The sequence below is a fragment of the Microcaecilia unicolor genome, chromosome 10 (genome assembly GCF_901765095.1).
Source record: "Microcaecilia unicolor chromosome 10, aMicUni1.1, whole genome shotgun sequence".
NCBI lineage: Eukaryota > Metazoa > Chordata > Amphibia > Gymnophiona > Siphonopidae > Microcaecilia > Microcaecilia unicolor.
Window position 1 is genome coordinate 203,543,052 of NC_044040.1, and position 26,071 is coordinate 203,569,122.

The window sequence follows — 26,071 nt, forward strand, 5'->3', positions numbered from 1 at the left end:
AGGCAAACATTTTTAAGGAGACAGAATACAATATAAAATGCTTAATTCTTTTTCTTTCTAATTTGGGCTTTATTGTAAGCCAGATACCATGTGTACACCTTGAACTAAATCATTTTCAAAGGCTGGGGCAGTGAAAAATATGACACTTGGAGACAACCCAAAATTACAGGTAAATAAAGTTTTTACCTAAGTAATAAGGCCTAGCATTGTACTTTTTCAGTCTAGTAAGGAGCAGTAGGGATAGGTAAGTTGCTTGGAGTAAAGCAACACACCTTCTTAGATTAACACCAGATCATAGTAAAGTTAGTTTCAACTAAAGAGTTGCATGGGCACAGAAATTCCACCCATTCCCGTCCATCCCCAATGCAATCTCACCCATACCCGCTAAGATCCATTTCATCCCCACAATTAATCTCCTTTATCCCCACCTGTACCTGTAGGAGTCAATGCTAATAATTTGCTTGCTCACAGCCCTGTGTTTCCTCCTAATCCTAACAGTCTTCTGTGTTTTTTTTTATTTACTGTTCAACCAATGAGTGTTCTAAGCCTCATTCTGGCGCTCCAATTGCCTCTCTCTGTATATTCTAAGCCTCATTGTGGAGTCATCAGACTACACTCCTGTGGGAATCCCATGGCAACTTCTTCCATCCCCGCAGGAATGCGACGGGATTCCCGCAGTTCCCATTTTCTGTGCAGCTCTCTGGTTTCAACTGCCAACACCTTCTTCTAAAGTCTGGAAAACAACGATTTATTCTCATTGCCCCCGAATACAATTGTCTCTAACACACGTGGACTCCCGCTTCATGTTTCTGATTTTGTCTTTTTGTGGCTGCTTAATTTGAGGGTATAATCATGTATAGGTAATTCTTTGATGTTCACAAAGACAAGGTAGCTGAGTGATGTAGTAACCATAGAATTTTGCGGCTTTTTCAATGCTGTGTTTATATGGAATGCAGACTGCAAGACAGATTCAGATGCGCTTCTAAGACACTGGCTTAAGGAGTACTTTGGCACAAACGTTAAAGAAAAGATTGCCGCTGTTTTAATGGCTGAAATTTGAAGTTGGATCCCTGTGTCATAATATGGAGCTGTTGGATGATTAAAAGTTTTTTTTTTAATCGTGATTAATCTCGATTAAAAACTTATATTGAGTAACTGACACCCCCCCCCCCTCGGCTGGCAGTCTGGCATCTCTCTCTTTCTCGCTGTTCTTTTCTCCCCCTCCAACCATTTTCTAAACTTGCCTGGTTCATAGTCAGCATCTGCAATGCAAGCAGGCTTCCTCCATTGGCCCCAAGAGTCTTACTGTAGCCATGTCCCCTCCCCCCCTTGCAGAAACAGGAAGTTGCATCAGAGGAGGCAGGACATGGCTGCAGGAAGGTTCTAAGGCAGAGGTTTTTAAGTGTTGCCAGGGCTGCGGGTTTCCCGCACAATTGGACTCCTTTCCGCGAGCCGCTGCGGGAAATTGGGCGGCTTTTTCGTGGCCGTGGTGCAGGTTTGGGCGCTTTTCCGGGGCTTCTATTGGTCCAATTTGGTCCAATAGAAGCCCCGTGAAGGCGGGGTTAATGACGGGGCGGGGTTAATGATGTCTGAGGCAATGTGAGAGGCGGGGTTCAAGACGTCGGAGGCAGGGTTGATGATGTCGGAGGCGGGGTTTGACTTTGTGCTGGTTTTGGGCGGGGAAAATTTTTCCCATCTGGCAACACTCAACCCAGTCCTCGGGACAGACCCAGCCATTCGGGGTTTTCAGGATATCTCCATCGAATTCAATGGGGATATCTGGAAAACCCCGACTGGCTGGGTGTGCCCTGAGGGACTGGGTTGAAAACCTGTGCTGTAAGGGCTGGCAGAAAAAAAAACCCTGCTTGCATTGCAGACATTGCCCATGACTCGGGCAAATTTAGAAAACAGCTGGAAGGGGAGGAGGGAAGGGAGAGAGAGATCGGTTTGCTGGGGTGGGGGAGAGGATTAAACACAATTAAAATGATTAATCGCACATTAGTTAATGTGGTTTAATCTACAGCAGTAATAAAAATGGGAGTTTAAAAAAATCTAGGTTTCAGTTGAAAAGAGTTTAAGCCGTTAGTTTCACTGTGTGGTAGAGTTATTCTGACGTTTTTTTCTGAGCCAAAAGCTCCTGCATAGTTATTTCGCTATGTGCAGCAGGTTACAGGGGGGGGGACATTATTACAGATTGTACAGAATGTGTTCTGTCATTAAACCATGTCAAATGAAGACCGGTGGACTGGAGCAGAATTAATGGACCCGGTGGTCAATAGGACTGCTGTTTTTCTTAAGGCCTGCTTGATCAATAATCACTAATACGAGCTTGTTTCTCTGAGTAACTGAATGTCTAATGAATTTGCCAATGGAATTTAGAGGCAGTTCCCCGAGGAAAGGAAAGTCGATGAGAAGTGTTTTTGCTCATAGAAGAGCAGCTAAGTCCGTTTCAACACTCATCTTAGCTTATTTGCAGACAACTTACCATCCACAACACCTTATAAATACCATTATCCTGCTTTGCGCGCAAGTAAAATGTTTTTTTATTGTGTCCAATTACAGATGTCATAATTAGATGTGGTTATTGTGGCTACAAAGCAGTGGAAACATAATTGTGTATATTGGAGGCATTGGCTCCAAATGGGGTTAGTTTTATTCATACCTTGACAGTAATGAAACCTCACTCCAAACCCAAGGTATAATGAGTATGATCTCAGTCTCTGATTTACTGCCAACGCTAACCGTAGTACTTCAGTTATGCTAAAAGAGAATTTCCTTCTGGAAACATGTATAGGCAACCTCTCCGGGTGCGCTTGAAAATTCCTTCTAATCGAGCCTGCGGCATCCAAAGTGAGATATCTTTCTGGTACTTGGAAAAAGATGAAGAAACCCAACATAAAACGCGTGTGGGGAGGTAACATTCACATTTAAACTGTGAATTGAAACCTCGGCAGTGACTTGTTTCGCTGCCCGACAAGCTCACTTATCTCTTCATCATCGGCTCCAATAATTCCACAGTAACTTACTCCTCAAATTAGTTGCCACTTATCAACATTTCTTCATAAGTATTTTATACAGTAAATTGCATCTTAATGCCTCTTGATCATTTTTGTAAGAGACAGACTTGTAGTTTGGACATATTAAGATCTGATTTATCATTTAGTATTGTCCTGTGACGTGGCTCAGCCAATACTGGATTTCTTGGTACTTGAGCATCTTTCTCCACACGATTCACAAAGTACGGTAATCACTTAAAACTGACACCTCTATGATTAATACCATTCTGGTGTTTAGTTTCTTTTTCTGTTACCACCAGGGGCGTAGCTGCTATGGGGCCACGGGGGCCAGGGACCCCAACCCCCGCCAGCCAAATCTTCTCGCTTCGTTTGGTTTCTGAGTCTGTCTGACGTCCTGCACGTACACAACGTGCAGGATGTCAGACTCACAGAAACAGAACGAAGCCTTGCAATCTGCAGACAGAAACCAAATGACTTCGGCTGGCGGGGGTTGGGGTCCCCCGCCAACAAAGGTAGGCGACATCACGGCAACGGCGGGCAGGGGGTCATCGGCGGGCGGGCCACAGTTGTTGGAGGTGGTTCTGGCAGCGGCGGGGGTGTCGGCAGTAGCGGGCGGGTGGTGGGGGAAATGGGGGGGTGGGGCTAAAATGTGCCCCTCACCTCGGCTCTGGACCCCCCCTAACGGGGAAGTCCAGATACGCCCCTGGTTACCACTATATCCAGTTTCCTTGTATCCAGTCAAAATGGAGATGTTCCAGGTGATCATGACCTGTTCCATAGTTCTCTTCGGGTCTTGATCTCAGTTCTTTTCTAGTACAGCAATGTTGTAATACTTACAAAGTTTCCAATGAATGAGACATGTCGCCTCCTTGTGTCTTTCTGCATAGAAATTTTCACCATCGGAACTTCGCAGCCAATTACGAGATGAGTATCCATATCTAGCGTTCCTACAGAATCTACAGATATCTATTTATTTATTTTATTGCTTTTGTATCCCACATTTTCCCACCTATTTGCGGGCTCAGTGTGGCTTACAATACACTGTAACGATGGAAGTACAATAAATTATTACATGATTATGGTTACATTATGAGGGTTAGAGTTAAAACAATGTCCAGGTATCGATAAGGGGGAAAGAACAATAGTGAGGACAAAAAGAGGAAAAAAAAAAGGCTGGGTGTGTTAGAATTATGAGGATAGGTGTACTATGAGAATGTATTGATGTGTTGCCAACAGTGCGTGTGGACTTCATGTGCTTTGATCCGTTTGATAGATTTTTTCAAAGAGATGAGTCTTTAGTAGTTTGCGGAAGTTGGTTAATTCATAGGTCGTTCTTAAGTTTCGCGGTAGTTTGTTCTGTTGCACTAGTTTTTTTTTTCTGTGCTTGCTGTGAACCATCTCATCTGTAATCCACTCTCCTAGGCTGCAGTTATCAATCGCGCATCCTTAGGTTTTTGTTAACCTCTCCTTAGCCATTCATATGTCTGATTTTGATCAATGAATGGATCCTTGGGCTATCGCTTTGTATTTCCTGCTGTACGTATGCATTTCTCACTTGTTCCTCATTTGCTGATCTAATTCTTTGAAGAGTTTTTTTTTTTTTTCTCTTCTTTTGGAAATTCTGTTGCTTGCTTTCCTACGTATGCCAGTGGATTCTCACTCATTCTTCCTACTCATTTGAATACTTGTCCAAGTTTAAAACGATGGAAACTGATTCTGGATATTTATATTCGTATTTCACCACCTTTTGGCCAGTCACATGTATGTCGTATACCACAGCTTGAGTACTCCTGATGAAAATAATTTTACCAGAGGTCAACTGAGACGTTCACTGACCAAGCTGAATGTCACAAGTCATGGTTGGACATACCTTCTCATGGTCTTTGTGAAGTCACCTAGTCATCAGAGCATCTTGATTCTAGAGAAATCTGAAATTTACTGTACTGTTGTACAGTGTTTGTTGGTGATGCTTTTGCCAGTCAATGGGGTCTTGAGCACTGGTGCTCATCCAGTGACAAGAGTTGTTGCTAAGCTCCAGGCCGTTCCTTATGGAGATATCACTTGTCAGGTCTTTGGGCTCTGCCTGGTAAATTCATTTCACCCATGATAGCCTTGTCATTGTGGGGATTTTTTTGCAGGCCTTGTGGATCTGTCCCTACCCAGTCCCCATGGTGCTTATGTAGCATGTGGTTTGCCACTGGGCTATTTAGGATTGTCTTTTCTAGGCTCGTTTTCCTGTTGAAATATAGACTTCACTGTCTTGATGAGGTGCGCTGTTATTTCTCAATGGTTATGGTCTCAAATACAAATCCACCTACGCCTCCACCTTTTCCTTCATTAGCACTCAACTATGGAATGCATTGCCTAAATCTGTGAAAATTATTTATGACCACCTGAACTTCAGAAAATCTCTTAAGACCAGCTTATTTGGAAAGGCTTATCCTAATGGTCCCATCCCAAATCCATAACTCCTGGATTACAGTTACTTTATGGACCTTTATAGGCTCTATTACCCTTCCCCCTTTTCCCTTTCCCCTTGTAATTACTATCCTACCTATTCACCTTACCATACTTACTTTGTTTATTTACCGGATTGGCAAATTCCTTACGGACTGATGTTAGCCACCTTGAGCCTGCCAATGGGTGGGAAAATGGGGTATAAATGTTATAAATAAATAAGTAAATAAATACATTTCTTGTCCAGCATTCTATGTAGCATAAAATAGATGGTATAATATTCTGCTCTGGCCACTCGAGCTGGCTACTCCAAGACTGAATTGGAGCTCATCCATCCCAGTTTATTAAAATATGCGTCAAGATAAGATGAAAAAAATAAATGATCTTGATACAAGAAAACAAGAGTGCTTTCTCGGTCCCAAATCACATAATAGGAAATAATAATCATATATGTAAAAACACTCATGATAATGCATTCGTAGTTGGCTCACAGCAGCCTTAAGGGAGGCCAAGAAACCAATCCACAGGAAGATGAATTTAGAGGAAAAGTAACATGAGGAACCAAGGACAAACACCACCTCCCATTTTGGACAGGTCAGATGAACTCAACCATTAGGAACCTCTTGGGGTTTAACCCTTCTACCATCTGAGAAAAAATGTAATTGGGCCCAATATTCAGCCGGTGGTGATCAGCGTTTTCCTGACTGCCACCGGCGTTATACCTGTAAATTCAGGGGGGGATGCACAGAACTCTGTCGCTGTAGGGAACAGCTCCGGAAAACCCAAGCTGAACATTAAGTCGGAATTACTGACCAATGCTCAAAATTAACAGCATGCACATTATATGTATGTTGTTAGTATTGAGCATTGGTTGGTAAAGGGGTCCGAACGTTTCTGGCGCATGCCCAGAAGAGCTGTGCGGCAGGCATAGCTCTTGTGCCTATGTCCAGCGATGATTGGACCCCTCCTGACCTGCCCAAGAAAAATATAGTCTGGTGTTCAGTGGGCCCACCGACTCCCTCCCCAGACCCCTTTAAACGGAGGCAGGAGGAATGCCTACTCCCTCCTGCCTCTGGACCCACCCTCATCAAAATGGCAGCGCCCAGCCCCTGCTCAGTGCAGCCTGGGAGAAGGTATACAGAATTGCTGTTTCTAGGCCATATTTGCCTTTGAAGGCCAAAATGAGAATTTTAAGGTGACATCTCAACTCATTTGGGAGCCAATGAAACTCCATGAGCGCTGGCATGATGGGGTTCTGACATCCAGTATTTGAGACACTGCAGCATTTCAGAAACTCTTCAGCCTTTTCAAATGCTTACAGGGTAGGTCCATTGTAGTAGTCTACTACAGACTTGACAAAAGCATGTACAATAATGATTAAATCTTTGAGATGGAATGTGTTGGATTCAATGAAGCAGTTTGGCTATCTGTTAAAGCTTTAGCCAATGCAATATTTCAGATACGGCATGAATACCCAAGTTAGCATGCTCTGTTTCCTAAACTGCAGTCCTAGAAATGTGCAGTTAATGAAGAGTGAACTCTTATCTACGGTAGGATAATGAGGGGCTAATATGTTACAAGGAGTAGCATTGAACTATAGCAATTTCACTTTGCATAAAACGTTCATTGATGATGTGTACCTACTGGTTGTACAGTGAAGTCCTGTTCCGAGCGTAACATTCAGGAAACGCAACAAGAATTATTTCTGTAGGTTGCTGGGATATTGAAAAGCAGTGTAAAATTTGTTCTGAGTTGTCTCCTTTTCATGTTTTTTTTTTTGTAACGTTAATTTGCTTATGTTGATGTGAAAGGGAAGAGTATTGACAGCCAAGTGTTCAATTAGCCCTTTTTAAGCACCTGGAAGGGACTTGAAATTTGTTCTTTTTGCATGAACGAGACTGGCTAGTCTCTGCAGTGGAGACTTGATTGAGTTTGCTCCCAGCTGGTTCATTGAAATTTTAAGCAGATTGGGTTTGGAGTTGGCAGAGCTCCAGAACAATTCTTTCAAGCAGATTTTTTTTATTTTTTTTATTTTGGATGTGAACTTGCCCCTAATTGACTGAACTTGCCAACTTTTTATTTTTACAGATCTAGAAAGCAACGCTGATCCAAACAGCGACGATTATGAGTATGAAGATGAAGCTAAACTTGTTATCTTTCCAGATCACTTTGAAATTGCCTTACCAAATATAGAAGAATTACCAGCTCTGGTCAGTGAGTGTGCACTTCGCAAATTTGACGGGAAAGTTCATCTGATGGGAAAATATGTTGTGATACGTTTCTGCCTGCACTGCTGGAGCTTGTCCCAGTGTCCAGATTTCCTGCATGACCACCTGCTTCTGAGCTTCCTTTCTAGATAGTCTCTTATCAGAAGATCCGATCTATGCGTTTTAATGGGGGGGGGGGGGGGGGGGGGGGGAGCAGCAGCCGAATGCCTGTTTTGGTTGTGGTGGCCAAAAGAACCAACCTCGACTTTTAACCTCTATAGATGTTGATGTCATGAGGGGTAGAAAGTTGGTTGGGCCATTGCCCTTGTGGTTCGCCCCATTTTGATGCCTATGGTTTTAACCTCAATGCCTCTGTTGCTCTGACCCACTGAGCAGTGAATTGGAGGGGGGGCAACTGAAATCCACAGTCTAGTGATTCTGGTAGTAGTTAGCCCCCTCCAGTGTTGCCCAGCTAGTGGGAAGACAGATGAGAGAAGAAACAGAATCTTCCGTTTCATTCTTTTCTTATTCCCCCTCCTTCCCCCCCCCCCCCAATTCCCTCCTTCCCGTTCTTGGTGGAAAGAAGAGCATGCTATTGCTTGGCAAATGTGGCATGTAGCTGACTTACCAACACACGCATTAACATGCAGGGGCGTAGCCAGACAACAGATTTTGGGTGGGCCTAGGCAAGAAGTGGGTGGGCACCAAATGTTCTCTCCCTCACCACCAAACGATATCTCAGCTGGCAGGGAAAATGCTTCTTTCCACCTTGGCAGTCTGCAGCAGGCATGCGCTGACAACTGAACATGCGCAGGTGCCAGTATCGTGGAGAGTAGCGTTTTCGTTACCATCAGGGGGAAGTCTTCAGCTGGCGGAGCTTGGGATCTCCACCAGCTACCGCTAAACATGTGCTATTGTTGGGCGGGCCTGAGCCCTAAGTGGATGGGCCCTGGCCCACCCTGGCCCACCTGTGGCTACGCCACTGACATGCATGTCCTTTTCCGGACAGTGGCTGACGTGTGGTTTGTGCTAGCGTATGGACACCGGGAAGAGGCTGAAAGCATCGGATTCAGTGCGACTGTGAACTAACATGAGCTGTTATGTTGAACCCCAAAACCTGGGAAAATGGGTTCTCTTGCCGGTCAGAGAAAAAAAAAACCAAGCAAGAGAACAAAGGCTCCATTTTTTTCATGGTTTAGTAGTTTCTCAGCACCTGCCTCGAAGCTTGTTATTTCCCCTGTAATCTCACTCCAGAGCTTGTTGGCAGTTGTTCTGTGATGTTGGGAGAATCTGAAGTTTCATCTGGTGTGTCTCTTTCTCTCTCTCTCTACCCCCCCCCCCCCCCCCCGTCTCTCTCTTTCTCTGTACATACTTGATTTGCAGGTAACAATAGCTTGCGATGCGGTACTTCATGCAAAATCACCCTATCAAAAGCAAGACCCAGAATCCTGGGAAGACCTGCACGTTTCCAAGTATGCCAACAGCCTGGTACAGATGGACAATGGCGTGAAGATTCCACCAAGGTGAGTTGTGAAGGCGATAGAAGGTCTGCGCCCCTGGGAAATAGCAGCAAAGATATCTTGCAATCCTCCTGTGGAGGAGTAGCCTAGTGGTTAGTGCAGCAGTGGCGTTCCTGGGGGGGGGGGGGGCGGTGGGTGCGGTCCACCCCGGGTGCACGCCGCTGGGGGGGGGGGGTGCCACCCGCACCTGTTCTCCGTTCGTTCCATGCTTCTTCTCTGCCCCGGAACAGAGAAGAAGCATGGAACGAACAGAGGACAGGCGCGCGCGGCACTCCCCCAGCGGCATGCACCCGGGGGGTTCTTTCACGGGGAGTGTCCTTTTGCCGGGGGGGTGTTGCGCAGCACCCGGGGGGTGGGGCGCATCGGCGATCCGCCCTGGGTGTCAACCCCCCTAGGAACGCCACTGTAGTGCAGTGGACTTTGACTCTGGGGAACTAAGTTTTTTTTTTTTTTTTGTTACATTTGTACCCTGCGCTTTCCCACTCATGGCAGGCTCAATGCGGCTTACATGGGGCAATGGAAGGTTAAGTGACTTGCCCAGAGTCACAAGGAGCTGCCTGTGCCTGAAGTGGGAATCGAATTCAGTTCCCCAGGACCAAAGTCCACCTCCCTAACCACTAGGCCACTCCTCCAATTCCCACTGCAGCTCCTTGTGACTCTGGGCAAGTCACTTAACCCTCCGTTACCCCTGGTACAAAATAAGTACCTGAATATATGTAAACTGCTTTGAATGTAGTTGCAAAAACCTCAGAAAGGTGGTATATCAAGGCCCATTTCCCTTTCCTCTATTATAATTTGTTTGGATCTGGTTTCAAACGATGATTAAAAGCAGACAATAGTAATTGAAAACCATGCGGTGAGAAATTGGTCTGCACGCTCATTAGACTGTGAATTTATGTGTTGTATGTAGGATCAAGGCGTTTGCTGTAACACTGTTATACTGTATGTAGGACTGAGGCATATACTATAACAATATTATTATACCATGGAGGAACTGAGGCATATGTTATGTTATTTTATTTTTTTTTATTATTTGTTAGGATTTATTTACCGCCTTCTTGAAGGAATTCACTCAAGGCGGTGTACAGTAAGAATAGATCAAACACGAGCAATAGGCAATTAGAGCAGTAAAAATATTCAAACAACAATACAAAGTATGGCATGGTATACTACTTGCAATGACAACACAGTATGTACTAGAACATAAATATGAACCAAAATATGAAAGTGCAAAACCCTTACGAGAGAAGTTACACTGGCTCCCACTTAAGGAACGCATTACTTTTAAAGTATGCACATTAGTCCACAAAATTATCCACGGCGAAGCCCCAGCCTACATGACTGAGTTAATTGACTTACCACCCAGAAACGCCAAAAGATCATCACGAACCTTCCTCAACCTCCACTTCCCTAACTGCAAGGGCCTGAAATACAAGGCGCTACACGCGTCAACCTTTTCCTACATGAGCACGCAGTACTGGAACACACTTCCGCGCAACCTGAAAACGATTTACGAACAAACCAACTTCTGCAAATTACTGAAAACACATAAAATCTACGGAAAGAACCAAAACATATAAAATCCACACTCACTGCTCTATTATACATCAACACATCCACTTATGAATTCTCAATCCTGAATTCTCACCACACTCATACCTTTAATCACAGAAAATGTATACCATAGGTTATTCGTTATTATATGCTATATATTGTCCTCAGACCCTCTAGTTTCTCGTTGTTTTCCTTCCAATGTTTCAATGTTCTTTTCCATTGATATATTCCTTAACGATACTTTGATTTTGTCTCGTATAACTCTTCACAATGTAATCCATAACCGAATTGTAACAAAATGTAATTTCCATCATTCATAATGTATTGTAAGCCACTTTGAGCCCGCAAAAAGGTGGGAAAATGTGGGATACAAATGCAATAAATAATAAATAACATTATAATTAGTAGAGAGCGGTAAGGCAAAGTTGTAACATATAGATGAGTAAGAAAGTAGGAAGAATTAGAAAGTAAGGTGACTGATTTGAAGAAAGTTGCACGTGAGGTCAGAGAGATGATTAAATATTATCTCAGCTAGGGTAGGGGTGAATTTGGTCTTATTTGTGGGACTGAGGAGTTTTCTAGTACTTGTGTACTATGTGCAGGACCAGAGTAGATCATAGATTCTCAAAATAAATTTTTTTGGGTGGACTCAGAATGTAACTATATAAATTTTGTCCACTTTGATAATTATCCTCCTGAGTAACTCACCCACCTTGACCTCTTGTAGTAAGCTCCCCTAATCCCCCGCTCTTTCCAACCCACTTACATTCCCCCACCCCGGCTGGCAGGAGAACAGCAACCTACCTCCTTTCTGCTGTCAACTCTCTGCTGCTGTTCGAAGCTTTGCCTTAGTAAATGACAGATGTCAGCCGGAAGGAAGGATGTATGTTGCTCTGTTTTCTCCTTTCAGCAAGGAAAGAGGATCGATAAAGGGTAGAAGAAGAGGGGCAAAAGGGGGGGGGGGGATATAGGCATTGCTATGGGGTTGCAAGTGCACCCCCCCAAAAAAAAAATACTCGTTGCATTCCCCAGTGAAAGCCGCATGCGAAAGCCCCGAATCCCTGGACCTACCCGAACAGTTCAAGTAGGTCCCGGGACTCGGAGCTTTCCCCCAAAGCAGGAAGCATCTCCATCTGCTCCCACCCCCTAGGACAGAGGCGGGCAGCCATGGCCCTCGAGGGCCACAACCCAGTCTGGTTTTCCAAACTTCCGCAATAAATATGCATGCGATGGACGCAGTATATGCAGAGCCATCTCATGCATATTTATTGTTGAATTCATGAAAAGTCAATTGGGTTTTGGCCCTCAAGGACTGTGGTTGCCCACCCCTGCCCTAGAGGCTCGGGCGTTCCCAGAGTCGCTCTCTGTCCCAGTTTTGGCTTTGCCCAGAGAGCTGAGTTCTGCTGTAGCAGCAGAGCCTGCTGACTTTCCAGACCAGGGGTTCTCAACTCAGTCCTCGAGACACAACCTAGCCAATCAGGTTTTCAAAGATATCCATAATGAGAAAGATGTGCATGCAGATTTCTCTCATGCATATTTATTGTGGATATCCTGAAAACCTGACTGGCTAGGTGTGTCCTGAGGACTTGGCTGAGAACCCCTGCTCCAGATAATTCTTTTAGTCCTGTTTTGGACCAGGGGCGTAGCCAGACAGCAGATTTTGGGTGGGCCTAGTCAAGAAGTGGGTGGGCACCAAGTGTTCTCCTCCCCCCCCCCCCCCCCCCCCCAATGCAATGAGGCCAGTATCAGCAGCTTAGGAAGCTTAGACTGCTGAAGTGGAAAGCAGTGTTTTCAGCACCATCGGGGGGGGGGGGGTCTTTAGCTGGCGAAGCTTGGGATCCCCACTAGCTAGCACTAAATATGTGCTGCTTTTGGGTGGGCCTGAGCCCTAAGTGGACGGCCCACCTCTGTGGCTATGCCACTGTTTTGGACTCTTCATGCTTGCACAGTTGCTGATGGGTTTTTTTGCCCCCCCCCCCCTCCATTGCCAGTACTGAAATACCCCAACAATCTGCACCCATGTCTTTTTAAGTGTACGAGTGAGCAGAAGCTGGTAAACAAGCTGATTCTTCTGCATTGCCTCAGTAGCACTCAGCGAAGTCACAGGCTTCTGGTGCCAGAAATACGACGATCTTGTGGTGTCTGAGGGGATCCACGATTGTTTGATTCCATGGTACTCTAATATACACGCACTTTTCAACTTATGTGATAAAACTTTGAGCAAAAACTAGAGAAACAAACTGGACTCTTGATTAGCAATTCAGAGCTGTGTATCCCGCCCTCTTTCTTATCCACGTTTCCATTTTTAAACACCATATCTCTGTAGCCAGAATTTCTGCTGCAACTTGTGATGATTTAAATACCAGGCGTTTGATTTAGGAAGGATTTTTCCAAGGGGGAGGAAGTCCTGAACAGCACCATATTATGTCTGCCGGAAAGACAAACACCCCCAGCATAGTGATGGGCTCAAAACTTGTTGGTATGTGAAGGCAGATTGGTAAAATACAGTTTTTCTCTGGGTAACCTGTCTTTACCTTTTCTTGGTTTCCCCGCAGTGGCTGGAAGTGTTCTAAGTGTGACCTGCGGGAGAATCTGTGGCTGAACCTAACGGATGGCTCCGTGTTGTGTGGGAGGTGGTTCTTTGACGGGCAAGGGGGGAACGGCCATGCTTTGGAACTTTACAAGGAGATGGGATACCCCTTGGCAGTGAAACTGGGAACAATTACCCCAGATGGTGCAGGTTAGTAGATACGAGAGCAACACAGCATGTGGACTCTGCAGAATGAAGGAAGATTGCATAAAGTTGGGTTTTCTTATGCGGGGGTGCATACCTTAATTGTAGTGGAGGAGTGGCCTAGTGGTTAGGGTGGTGGACTTTGGTCCTGGGGAACTGAGGAACTGAGTTCGATTCCCACTTCAGGCACAGGCAGCTCCTTGTGAGTCTGGGCAAGTCACTTAACCCTCCATTGCCCCATGTAAGCCGCATTGAGCCTGCCATGAGTGGGAAAGCGCAGGGTACAAATGTAACAAAAATAAAATAGATACTATTGGAGATTCTACATGGAATGTTGCTACTATTGGAGATTCTACATGGAATGTTGCTATTCCACTAGCAACATTCCATGTAGAAGGCTGTTTCTGTGAGTCTGACGTCCTGTGCGGCCACATTGTGGTGATCTGCAAGGGCCGACTTCTACATGGAATGTTGCTAGTGGAATATGTAGAATCTCAAATAGTAGCAACAGTGGAGGAGTGGCCTAGTGGTTAGGGTGGTGGACTTTGGTCCTGGGGAACTGAGTTTGATTCCCACTTCAGGCACAGGCAGCTCCTTGTGACTCTGGGCAAGTCACTTCACCCTCCCTTGCCCCATGTAAGCCGCATTGAGCCTGCCATGAGTGGGAAAGCGCGGGGTACAAATGTAACAAAAATAAAAAATAAAAATCAAATGCGTGCAGCACAAGACTCCCTTGCTCAGCTTCCATTTGTTTTGTGATTAGGGCTGCACATCAATTACTTAAAAAAATTTTTTTTTTTTTAAATGATTTCTACCAGGGTTGTCCAACCTCAGTCCTCGAGGGATGCAATCCAGTCAGGTTTTCAGGATTTCTCCAGTGAACATGCATGAGTTCTGACGATGAAGCAGTCGATAGGCTGGTGGACCGAGGGCAGCATTCGCACTTCGGAGGGGAGCGGTTTTTACCATCCCTTTCCTTTTGTATATGGTAGAACGGAACACAGCTCTTAAGACTTGTGCTCAGCGTCTACACAGTGTTGCCATCTTGGCCACTCCTTCCGTTTTAATGCGGTGGCCTTCATTAGCTTAGAAGATTTTACATTACCTTTTCTTTTAACCATTTAGTAAAAAAGGAAAAAGCTCCAAAGCAACTTAATTTGATGAACAATCCTTAGTGCTTAAAAGGGCTCCCAAAGGGCAAGGCAATCCTCTTTGGGTATGCCTCTTCAGTTGCACCATTTTTAAAACCCTACTAAGCTAACTGCTTTTACTACATTCTCTGGCAATGAATTCCAGAGTTTAATTACACTTTGAATGAAGAAATATTTTCTCCAATTTGTTTTAAATTTACTACTTAGTAGCTTCATTATGTGCCCCCTAGTCCTAGTATTTTTGGAAAAAGTAAACAAGCGATTCACATCTACACGTTCCACTCCACTCATTATTTTATAGACCTCTATCACATCTCCCCTCAGCCGCCTTTTCTCCAAGCTGAAGAGCCCTAGCCACCTTAGCCTTTCCTCAAGGGGAAATCGCCCCATCCCCTTTATCATTTTCGTCACCCTTTTCTGTACCTTTTCTAATTCCGCTATATCTTTTTTGAGACGCGGTGACCAGAATTGCGCACAGTATTCGAGGTGCTGTCACACCATGGAGCTTTACAAAGGCTTATAACGTTCTCATTTTTTGTTTTTCATTCCTTTCCTAATTATTCCCTCAGGAGATTTGCACATTCACTTCTCTTGCATGAGGGGTAGCTGAAGAGGTAGCTTGAAGGTCACCGAGGACAAGCTGTGTGAGTGCTGCCTGGGGATTCTTTGAACCTCAATTTGGAGGATTTTATTTTTAGGCTGGAGGGAAGAATAGTAGGTGGAAACCATTTTCCAAAATTCCTAAAGATTTCCTTTTACCTTTTCAGAATTGAGGATATTGTGCAGTCAAACTTGGTTGTTGCTATCATTTGGGAAACTGTTTTGAAGCCTGCATTACAAACAGAGCAGAGGTTGTTCTGCACATTAATACGTTTTTGTTAATACCAGACACTTGGATTAATCATGCAGTTCCCAACCAGGTCAGTGATTGTGACACTGGAAGATAAGTTCCTGTCGGACTCGGTGTGGACTCCAGTTGTGGGCTCCAGTTGTGGGCCTGGTTTTATCAAGGAAAGCAGAGTTAGCAGGACTTATTCAGCCTGTCCTTGACCAGGGCCGCCGAGAGACTGGGCCGGGCTCGGGACAAGGCCGCCCCTGGGCCCCCCCGAGGTCACTGCCTCTCCCCCCTCCCCTCTGTCCGAATTCCAAGGCCTCCCTCCCTCCGAATTTCAAAGGCTATCTCCTACCTCGTCGGGGTTGGTTACGGCGACAGCTGCCTGCACGCAGTGAAAAGCGTGCAGGCTCACGCTTCAGCCTTCCCTTGTTGTCTGTCTCTCAGCTCAGGGTGGGACAACAAGGGAAGGCTGAAGCGCGAGCCTGCACGCTTTTCACTGCGTGCAGGCAGCTGTCGCGGTAACCAACCCCAACGAGGATGAGGTAGGAGATAGCCTTTGAAATTCGGAGGGAGGGACGGCGGGCGGGCCCTGGGAGGGAGCATCTGTCTGTACCACCCACGGAGTCGGCGCGGCGCTGGGCCCCCCTGGAGGTCCGGGCCTGGGGAATTTTGTCCCCGCTGTCCCCCCCCTCTCGGCGGCCCTGTCCTTGACGGTTTGGAACCATCTGCCGATCTTAGCTGGAAAGTAAAACATTTTTGATTTAGAAAACTCTTTACCCTTTTTTATTTTTTCCAACTCAACAGCATCTTGCTAGGAAATAGATCTGAGAATTTAAAGAGAAAAAAAAGAAACGATGAAACAAAACACAAAAGGGAGAAAATAATCCTCAGAATATTAAGTCCACCAATAAAAGGGGGAAAGAAAAGCTAAAACACAGATAAATCAATAAATACAAGGAAGGAAAAAAAAAACCAATGATGGGACCAACTAAGTCAAATACAATTCAAGCTATCTCAGGGTTGGGCAACCTTGGTCCTCGAGGGCCACAACCCAGACGGGTTTTCAGGATTCCCCAATGAATATGTATGAGATTTATTTGCATGCACTACTCCACCCCCGTTTGGTTCCAGTTTTCAAAATGGCACCTATGACCCCTGGCGATAGTCTTCCAGAACTACCACTAGGGATCTTCCTTCTATATTAGAGCAATTACTCCTTGTATGGAAGGGTGACCCCTAGTGGTAATACTGTGAGCACCAGGGTGATGTGTAAGGATATTCAGTGGTATATTCAGCTGAATACCTTGGATAGCTGTGAGTAAGTGAAATATCCAGATAGCTCTGGCAGTATCCAGATATTTTCTTGACTATTGGCCCCAAAAAACAGTAAGTATATCTTTTGTAAACCCCTCATGGCACCTTATGAATAGGTTTACCATATGTCCGGATTTACCCGGACATGTCCTCTTTTTGAGGACATGTACGGGCAACCGGGCAGGTTTTGCCAATCTGCCCATTTGTCTGGATTTCTGGACAAACGGACAGGCTGGTGGGCGGGCTGTCCTATTGGACGGCCCGCCCGCCAGTCTGCCTGTTTAGGACAGCCCGCCCGCCAGTCTGCCCGTTTGTCTAGAAATCCAGACAAACGGGCAGATTGCTAGCCTCCCTTCCCCTTACTACTGCCCTGGTGGTCTAGTGAGCTCTTCCGCCTTCGGGGCAGGAAAGAGCTCCCTCTTTCCTGCCCGGAGCGCTGCTGCCTGCATCCCTTCTGTTGCTGATCCTCGGAGCCAATTTGAAATGGCCGCCGAGAATTGAAGTGATCTGCGAGACTTCAACTCTCGGCGGCCATTTTGAATCGGCGCCAAGATCAGCAACAGGAAGGATGCATGCAGGGCAGCGCTCCGAGCAGGAAAGAGGGGGCTCTTTCCTGCCCCGAAGAGGTCACTAGACCACCAGGGCAGTAGTAAGGTAAGAGGAGGGGGGTGACGGGGTGTGTGACCGGGGGCGGAGCGAGGGTGTGAAAGGGGGCAGGGTGGGGTGTGTGGTGGGGGCGGGGCATGTGCCCTTTTTGGGGGACAAAATATGGTAACCCTACTTATGAAGGGTGTGGTAACATGCGTTTTAGAACTTGCTTATGTGAGGTACGTTTGATCTAAAAAGAAGTATGGGATCACTTCTAGGTTGGGGGCTCATCAGGGATTTCTCTGGTAGTTATAATTTTATTTGTAAATTTTTATGCAGCCTGACTACCTTAAATAAACGTTCAGAACTTTAGTAGGCCTTTCGTCCCCTCGATTTCTAAAATTTCAACGTCTTCATTTAATGCTACTGCTGAATTCTTGCTGCTGTTGTCTTCTGCTTTCTGCAGATGTTTATTCATTTGAAGAAGAGGAGGCTGTTTTAGACCCCCACATTGCAAAACACTTAACGCACTTTGGTATCGATATGCTCCAGATGCATGTGGTAAGAATCGTTCGTAGCAGACTCCTTTTTATAAAGATGGTACCACTGGATAAGTATAAGGATACGCTTTGGGCATGATAAATAAAGAGAGGCCGAGCTCCAAAATTTAGGATCCTAAGGGACCCTTTAAGGCGCGCTTAAAAGTGGCCTGCGCTGGTGTAGGTGCGTGTTTTGGACGCATGTTGGTCCATTTCCTCAGCACACCTGGAAAAAAGGCATTTTTTTTTTGTGCTGGAAAATGGACGTGTGGCAGAATTAGCGCGCGTCCATTTTTGGCCTGAGACCTTACCGCCACCCGTTCACTTAGTGGCGAGGTCTCATTTGCTAACCGGGCGGTAAGCATTCTACGTGCATAAATTGTCGATTTACTGCCAGGTAAGCGCCACATGGTAGAAAATAGAAAATATTTTCTACCATGTGTTTTGGGCATGCACCAAAAATGGAATTACCGGCCGGGGCACGCGATAGCGCTAATTTGATGAGGGGCCTAAATCTGTGCCCTAGTTTCAGCTAAACTTAGGAACCTCAGTTTACAGCTAGAAATTCATCTTAATTTAGGGGCTTAAAAGTTAAGGCCCTGCCGTTCGTTTGCCCAGGTATATCAGCTTAATTTAGGAGTCCTAGTGCGGAAAATCAGTGCTAAACTCCTAAATTTATTTTTCTGTACATTAAACCTGCTCCTTTTGCCACCCACTTTCTATACTCCTAAATTTTAAGAGTTCAGTGAAATTTTGACTATAAATTTAGGTATTCAGTGTGGGGAGACACTTTCACGTATAAGTACTAATTAAGGCACCACTTACACATGTGACGGCATGCATCCAGTTATAGAATTGCCCTGAAGCAGCCATTCCCAAACCAATTCTCTGGGCACACCTAGTCCCATCAGGTTTTCAGGATATCCACAATGAATATGCATGCCTCAATTGCATGCAAATCTAACTCATGAATATTCATTGTGGATATCCTGAAAACCCGATGGGACTAGATGTCGGAATGGTAGATGTGTTGCCCATCCGTGGCCACCTTAAGTGTTACGGATCCCTATCCTCTTACCCATGAGAAGCCTTCCTCATGTTGAGAATGTACAGCGGGAGCCTATAGTACTGTTTCTGTAGAGCAGAGGTTCTCAACCACATGAGCTTTATCCTACCTCCACATCATAGGCGCCGACTCCGTGGGTGCTCGAGCACCCCCAATATTGCACCCACCGGAAGTTCGTTCCCTTCCTCCCTCCTCCCTTCGAGTTCCAGGCCCCCTCCCTCCAAATTTTAAAAGTCAACTATTTTACCTCGTCGGGGTTAGGGCGGCAGCAGCGGTAAAAATCATGCCGGCTCGGCTCGGTGCTTAGTTCAGTTTTCCCTTCTGTCTCTCTCTGCTCTGACCCCGCCCTCATTTCCTGTTTCCACAAGGGCGGGGACCAGAGCTGAGAGAGACAGAAGGGAAAACTGAACTAAGCACCGAGCCGAGCCTGCATGCTTTTTACCGCTGCTGCCGCCCTAACCCCGACGAGGTAAAATAGATGACTTTTTTTTAAAATATGGAGGGAGGGGGCCTGGAACTCAAAGGGGGGGAGGGGGGACCCTGGAACTGGGAGGGAGGGAAGGAGACAGGGGGGGGGACCCTGGAACTGGGAGGGGGGACCCTGGAACTCGGAGGGAGAGAGGGGGCCCTGGAACTGGGAGGGCCTGGAACTCTGAGGGGACAGGGAGGGAGGGGTCAAAGGCAAGGGGGGAGAGGGATGAGGGGGAGGGGGGAATGCACCACCTATAAAAAAAAATTCAGCACCCCCAATCATTTTGAAAAGTTGGCTCCTATGCCCCACATTACTCTGTATTTGATTACACCGGAGTCTGCAATCGCATCTCCGGCACTGTGTAAGCCACATTGAGCCTGCAAATAGGTGGGAAAATGTGGGATACAAATGTAACAAATAAATAAACCCAGTCCTCGGGACGCTTAGTGGATGCGCATTAAAAAAAAATGAAATTATCGCCACTGGGGCCACACGGTAGCTGAGCGTAGTTCAAAATTGACGCTTGTAGGATGCACGTTGGTGGCAACGCGGCTTAGTAAAAGGTAGTTTTGTAGAGAATTGTGTTACTTATGTGGTGTTTTTACTTCAGACAGAAAATGGGGTGACAGACAATGATGTGAAACCCCGAGTCAGCGAGTGGGAAGTGATTCAGGAGGCGGGAATGAAGCTGAAGCCATGTACGGTTCTGGATACACCGGCGTAAGGACCCAGGAAACAGCTCTTACCTGATTACAGTCATGCAACTCATCTTCAGCATCCCTGAATTTCAGCGCATGTAAGTTCTGCATCTCCTGTGTATCCTGAAACATGCGTGTGTGCTTTGAGCCCTTACAGAAAATGTGTATGCACATCGCTTGCCTGTAACCCGCCTTCAAAATTGGGGTGGAGACATAAGGTCCTCATTTGCAAAACTGGTCTGCATTTCGTGGTGTCTGTGCTGTTGCAAATTAGCCTGGCTCTACGCCACATCAACACAACAAAATTGAAATGTTCCTTGGCCATAAACTGAAAGCCAGGCTGGTTTGCATCACCGCTGATCTAAAGGTAGGTGATAAACTTTCAGGGCTTGATAGTCAAAGTAATTTAACCATCCAGAAACGGAGGAGTAGCCTAGTGGTTAGTGCAGGGGACTTTGATTCCGCTGCACTATTGCAAACCTCATTATGCAAACAATGGATCATCTCATCTTAAACTTTGCTGTTAAGTGAATAAAGCCTATAAGAACAGTGGAGTTGCTTACGTTTGTTCAACTGGTTGCTGGTCTCCAGCCAAAGAGAACAGTGTTGAGTTGGGTCACTTTGAAACGAAGGTGAAGCTGAAGCTGGTTGCAGTTCTTGGTGAACAGATATACCTCTACCAAAACAAACTGCTGGTGCTCCCGTGGAAAATTTTACATTGGGATGACTGTTCACTGGATTGACAAGAGTCTTTAGAGATGAAGTCTGCTTGTCTGGCCTTAAGACTGAAAGGTTCCCACACATTTGATCATCTTGCATCGGTTCTCAAAGATATTAAGAGTTTGCCATCACACGAAAAATTGCTAGAACAACAGACAATGATTCCAACTTTGTGAAAGCTTTCTTTTGTAATTGGGCAGCATGAACACGCAAGTGATGAATTAGATTGCACTACTTCTAATGCTAATTATGATAATAAAGTACTCTTTGCTATTGATCAATACCTGCAGACCAAGTCAGAAGACATCAGTAATATTGGAGCCTGATCGGATTTAAAATAACTCTTTATCAGACAGAAGACTCCACTTCCTGCTAGTACAGTGGTTGAACCTCTTTTTTATCTGTGCTGGATTAATGACTCCCAAGTGCACTCGCATGAGTGACAATCATTTTCAAAAATGTAGTTTTACTAAAAGCAAAATGGATTGACTTGCAGAGTGGTAAAGTTGTTGGGATAAAAACGTTAATAACAATACTTGCATTCATTGCAGTTGTGGTACTTTTACTTTATGCTCAAAAAGTATTATATTAGGCAATAAGTTTTTTCTTTTACTCAAGTAAAATGTTTAATGTGTTTTTCCTTGTACTTTACTTTTACTTAAGTATTAAAATATACATTTATTTTTACTTAAGTACTTTGAACAAAACTGCCCCTGACCTACCCATGTATCTGCCCCCTTTGTAGTTATACGCTATTGAACTTAGGCCCAATTTTCTAGAATAGCACCTAAGTGCAGTTATACACATAACTCTAAATTAGTGGCAATTAACACCAATTAAGGCCCATTACTAATAATTAGGGGTGAATTCTATATATGGTGCCAGAAAAAGCACTATTCTATAACCTGTGGTTTACAGAATAGAGCTTACACCTGGGAATCAATTTTAGGCACGGCCATGTAGACCAACTGAAATGTGGCGCAAATGTACACGTTTACATAGGCAAATATCCCCATTATTCTGTAACAGCGTGCATTAATTTTATGAATGCCCCCGTTCTGCCCATGACCCTCCCATTTTCCCTTTTTCAGATCATGCGTAAAATTCCAATTAAATCTAGTGTCAAGCCCATTATTGGTGCTAATTAGCTTATTCAATTGCATGCTCAAATTGGGCATGTGCCCAACTTTGCGCGTGCAAGTTTTGGTGACTTTTATAGACTTGGGGGGGGAGTTAATGTCTGTTAGCGCCTAATTTAATAATTACGTTAGGAGCGTAATCTGTGTGTGCAATTTTGTGCTCAAGTTGACAGAATCTGGGTGGCACAGTGACACAACCCATCCAATGAGGCATTTTATAGCCATTCTGTTATATTACATTACATTTGATATATATTTTGCTGTCACTCACTAGGTATGTGGGAAACCTTCCCAGAATATTTGACTACTCTCCTTTGGACCCAACACAGGATTTCAACACACAGATGTAAGTGTCAAGGGTCGGGTTTCTGATATTAAGCTCGATGAACAGCTGAGTTGCCAGGAGAGGGGACGTCCGCTGCCATATTTTCAGAATATGTACCACCTCGTGTCTTTAGCTCCACTCTGTAAGCTGTAGGACCCAGGGGAAGTAGTTTCTGCCCTTCGGGGGATTACGTCAGGCCAGGGCCGCCAAGAGACTAGGCCAGGCCCGGGGCAAGGCCGCCCCCCCATCGCTCCCCCTGCCGCCCCCCATCGCATCCCCGCCGCTGCAGTCCCTGGTCTCACCTGCCTGCCTCCATGGCTCCGGGCCCCCTGCATTCAAAGCGGCAGTCGCAGATTGCCTGTCTTCTGGCCTTCCCTCCCTGTGTCCCACACTCGTCTGATGTAACTTCCACGACTCAAGAGAGGCAATCTGCAACTGCTGCTTTGAATGCAGGGGGCCCGGAGCCGTGGAGGCAGGCAGGTGAGGCCAGGAACTGCAGCGCCGGCGGCCTGACCCTGGCGCCGGGCCCGGGGAATTTTGCTCCCCCCCTCTCAGCGGCCCTGCGTCAGGCTGTGGGAAGGAGCTTGTATCGCATGTAAATGGTCAATTATAAAGCGTTTTTTCAAAGGATCTCATCTGCCCCATTCTGAAAGCAGGCTACGATTTATCAAATGCAAGATGCTAACTGCTGGAGAGAGCAGGAAATTGAAATCAATGCCATCGTTTGCTGGGCTGAGAATCCCCGATAATCAGCGCCATTTAACCAGCCAGAACGGCTGCTGACCGGTTAAATAGGGCTTAACCAGCTATCTGCTGATTATTCAGCAGGGATAACTGTCAATCCCCACTGAATATCTCCAATTAGCAGCTAGCGGATAGCTAGTTATAATCGGCAATATAACCGGCTATCCGACAAATTTTTTAAAGCCGGTTTAGCGGCCATATTTTTCTACGTGAAAACGTGGGATATCTTTGGTCAGTTTAAAGATAACCAGGTAAGTCTGAATATCGACTTTGCCGGTTATCTTGAAACTCGTCAAAGGTAAACCGGATATTCAGCGCCAGTCACCGGAATCAGCCCGGCATTGGATATTTGGGCTCAGCGCCTACCTCAGGAGTTAGCCGGTCTAACTCCCGAGGTCTGAATATTGGCCCCAGAGTGTTTCAACACATCATAGAGGATTGGCACAGCTGTGGGGAATTGGTAATCTAGAAGTGGTTTTATTAGTAAGCAACAGGGCTGCCGAGAGACTGAACCTGCTGCCCCTGATTGCTACTGCTGCCTAAATACCTTGGCTGGTGGGATTCCGAGGCCCCGTCAGCAGAAGACGTCTTCCTCCAGCGTTGACTGCCCCTGTGGCTGCTTTTCCTCTCAGGTCATGCTCGGTTTCAAAACCGAGCATGCGCGCCTGAGAGGAAAAGCAGCCACTCAGCAATAGGCAGAAGAGCAGCTCTGGAGGAAGGCTCCGGGTCCTCCCCAGCCTCCAAGGGGGGCCCGTCGCCGGAGTTTTCTCTCTCATGCTCCTGTTGGGACGCGATCACTCTGGTCCCATCAGGAGCAGGAGAGAGAGAGAAAGAGAGACCCTGGCGCCAGGCCCCTCCCCTTTCGGCAGCCCTGGGTAAGCAAGCACACTAAGGATTCCAATCGGTGGTGGGGAGAGTAGGTTGGGGAGCAGGGGAGTTTCTCAGGCATGAGGGAAATAGGTTTTTAAGGAGACTCTTCAGCTGTGAGGAAAGAATTAGAACATTAGAGTCAGTTATAGATAATTAGAGCTGCTGTGACATAAAATCCCCAGTCACCCCAAATATGTTTGTTTTTTTGTCTTTTTCCCCTTCACAGGACTAAGTTGGGACACGGGTTACTTTCAGGCCAGTATTCTAAACCTCCCGTGAAATCTGAGTTGATCGAGCAGGTGATGAAGGAAGAACACAAGGTATTTGACTGTGTGCGCGTACGGCTGATATCTAGAGGAGAAAAGCCACGACGTAACCGCAGGTGTAGGAGTTGAGAGTCAACACTTTTCAGACCGTGCCGTGTATTCAGGAGACTGGCAAACCTAAGGGATTTGTGCTTTAAATTTAATTGGCATCTGTCCTCCGACTTCCTGGGGGGGTTTATGAAGGAAATTAATACATGTAAAAAATACCTGCTTGCTTTTCACTCCACGGACTTTACAGGATTACTGGTTGACGTTCAGTGTTGCGTACGCCTAGTAACGCTATAGAAATGATTATTAGTAGTGGGTAATTTGTAGGGTAAAAGTACCCATTCACTTGAAAATTATCCTGAGAAATGTATCCACACATTTTCATGCCTAGTTTGTGCAAATAATTTTTCTGTGTAAAACTATGGGGCCCTTTTGCGAAGTGGCAGGAAGCCCATCATGGGCTTTACCGCTGGCTAAAAGGGGAAGGTACTGCTGGGCCACCCGCACCAGCCCCGGTGGTAGTTCCTTCCCACAGCGTGTGCCATTTCCGGCGCTGCAAAAATATTTCAATTCTTGTAGTGTCGGTGTGTACCTGGCGGTAATTGGGCCTCTGTGGGTTCTGTCTCCGTCCCTGTTCCGTCCCCGTGGGCTCTGTCCTCATCTGCAGAAACCTTGAACACTTATGATTTTATATTTAAATCTTTTTATTGAAGTATAAAAAGGAACAATATGCTGTGCAACTATTGTGTATAAATTACAAATAGAAAACAATAATAGCAGCGAGCAGCTATAATAACCCTCCTCACCACCATCCTCTAACCTTCCAATTCCAACAATAGCTGACTTCTACAACCCCAAGGAATCCTAATCCACCCTGTTAAAAATGTCCAGGGTACAAAATACAACCCATTCTGTATGCCCTAGAGGGGAGAAATATGCCCTATGAAGCACTGTTTATGATTTTTTAATCTGTGGATGAATAAGAAGTCATCAACAATCTCAGGATTCAGTCTAGCTCTCCTGTCGTCCATAGTCCTTCTACAGTAGAAGATGTCTTCTTAGAAAATGTGCTGGTAGCAGGACGTACAGGATCCACCATGCAAATTTCGCTAGTTGTGGCCAGCATGTTTGCTTGTTTTTCCAAAAAAAATCAAAATATTGTTGTTTTGCATCAATCAAACATAAATAACAGTCCCAGTTCATGAACAGGCTTCAAAGTAGAAAGTGACATGGGGACAAAGTTTATTGTCGCCCATCCCTGTCCCCATCCCTGCGTTACCGTGGTCCCCGTCTCCGTGTCATTCTCCTGCGGTCTGAATATCGCCCCCCCCCCCCCAATATCTTTACAGGCTTGTACGTGAGCAGAGTCTGAAGCTGTTTTGTGATTCACCAGGTCAGGGGCAGGAGTTGAAGCTGAGATGGTGTTGCAGGCTGCCCTGTTTTTATTCCCCTGGCTGTGTGGTGAACAGTTTCAACCCATAGGTTGACTTGGGGGAGGGAAGAAAAGGCAGCTGTTGTAAACAACAAAATGGAGTTTCCAGATTTTATGATCGCTAAGTATATGCCTTGCAGTGGAAAAGTACTAAAGGTCCTGGAAGCAGAGATGAGAAGAGGCTTCTCTTGGAGGTATTCTATTTCCTATTTATAACAACAAAGGGAAGAGCTCGCAGGGCATGTGTAGGATCAGGGCTCCATTCTATATTGAGAGTATATCATTGTCTTCTGTTTACTGGGTGTTTAAGGTTGTTACAGAGCTGATTCTTTCCAGGGAAAGGGTTTGGCTGGAGACCTGTGTGCGTCCTTCACA

The 26,071-nt window shown here is 45.7% G+C and overlaps 1 protein-coding gene across 1 annotated transcript in view; it reads left to right on the forward strand.

Moving 5' to 3' along the window:
- Positions 1–26,071, forward strand: part of USP13 (ubiquitin specific peptidase 13) — a 110,308-nt gene that overhangs the window by 35,112 nt on the left and 49,125 nt on the right. Inside the window, 9 exon segments of the mRNA XM_030216213.1 lie at positions 7,563–7,684; positions 9,065–9,204; positions 13,311–13,495; positions 17,844–17,938; positions 20,065–20,149; positions 20,152–20,172; positions 20,175–20,250; positions 22,286–22,357; positions 24,177–24,270. Coding sequence (XP_030072073.1) covers positions 7,563–7,684; positions 9,065–9,204; positions 13,311–13,495; positions 17,844–17,938; positions 20,065–20,149; positions 20,152–20,172; positions 20,175–20,250; positions 22,286–22,357; positions 24,177–24,270 — 890 coding nt within the window.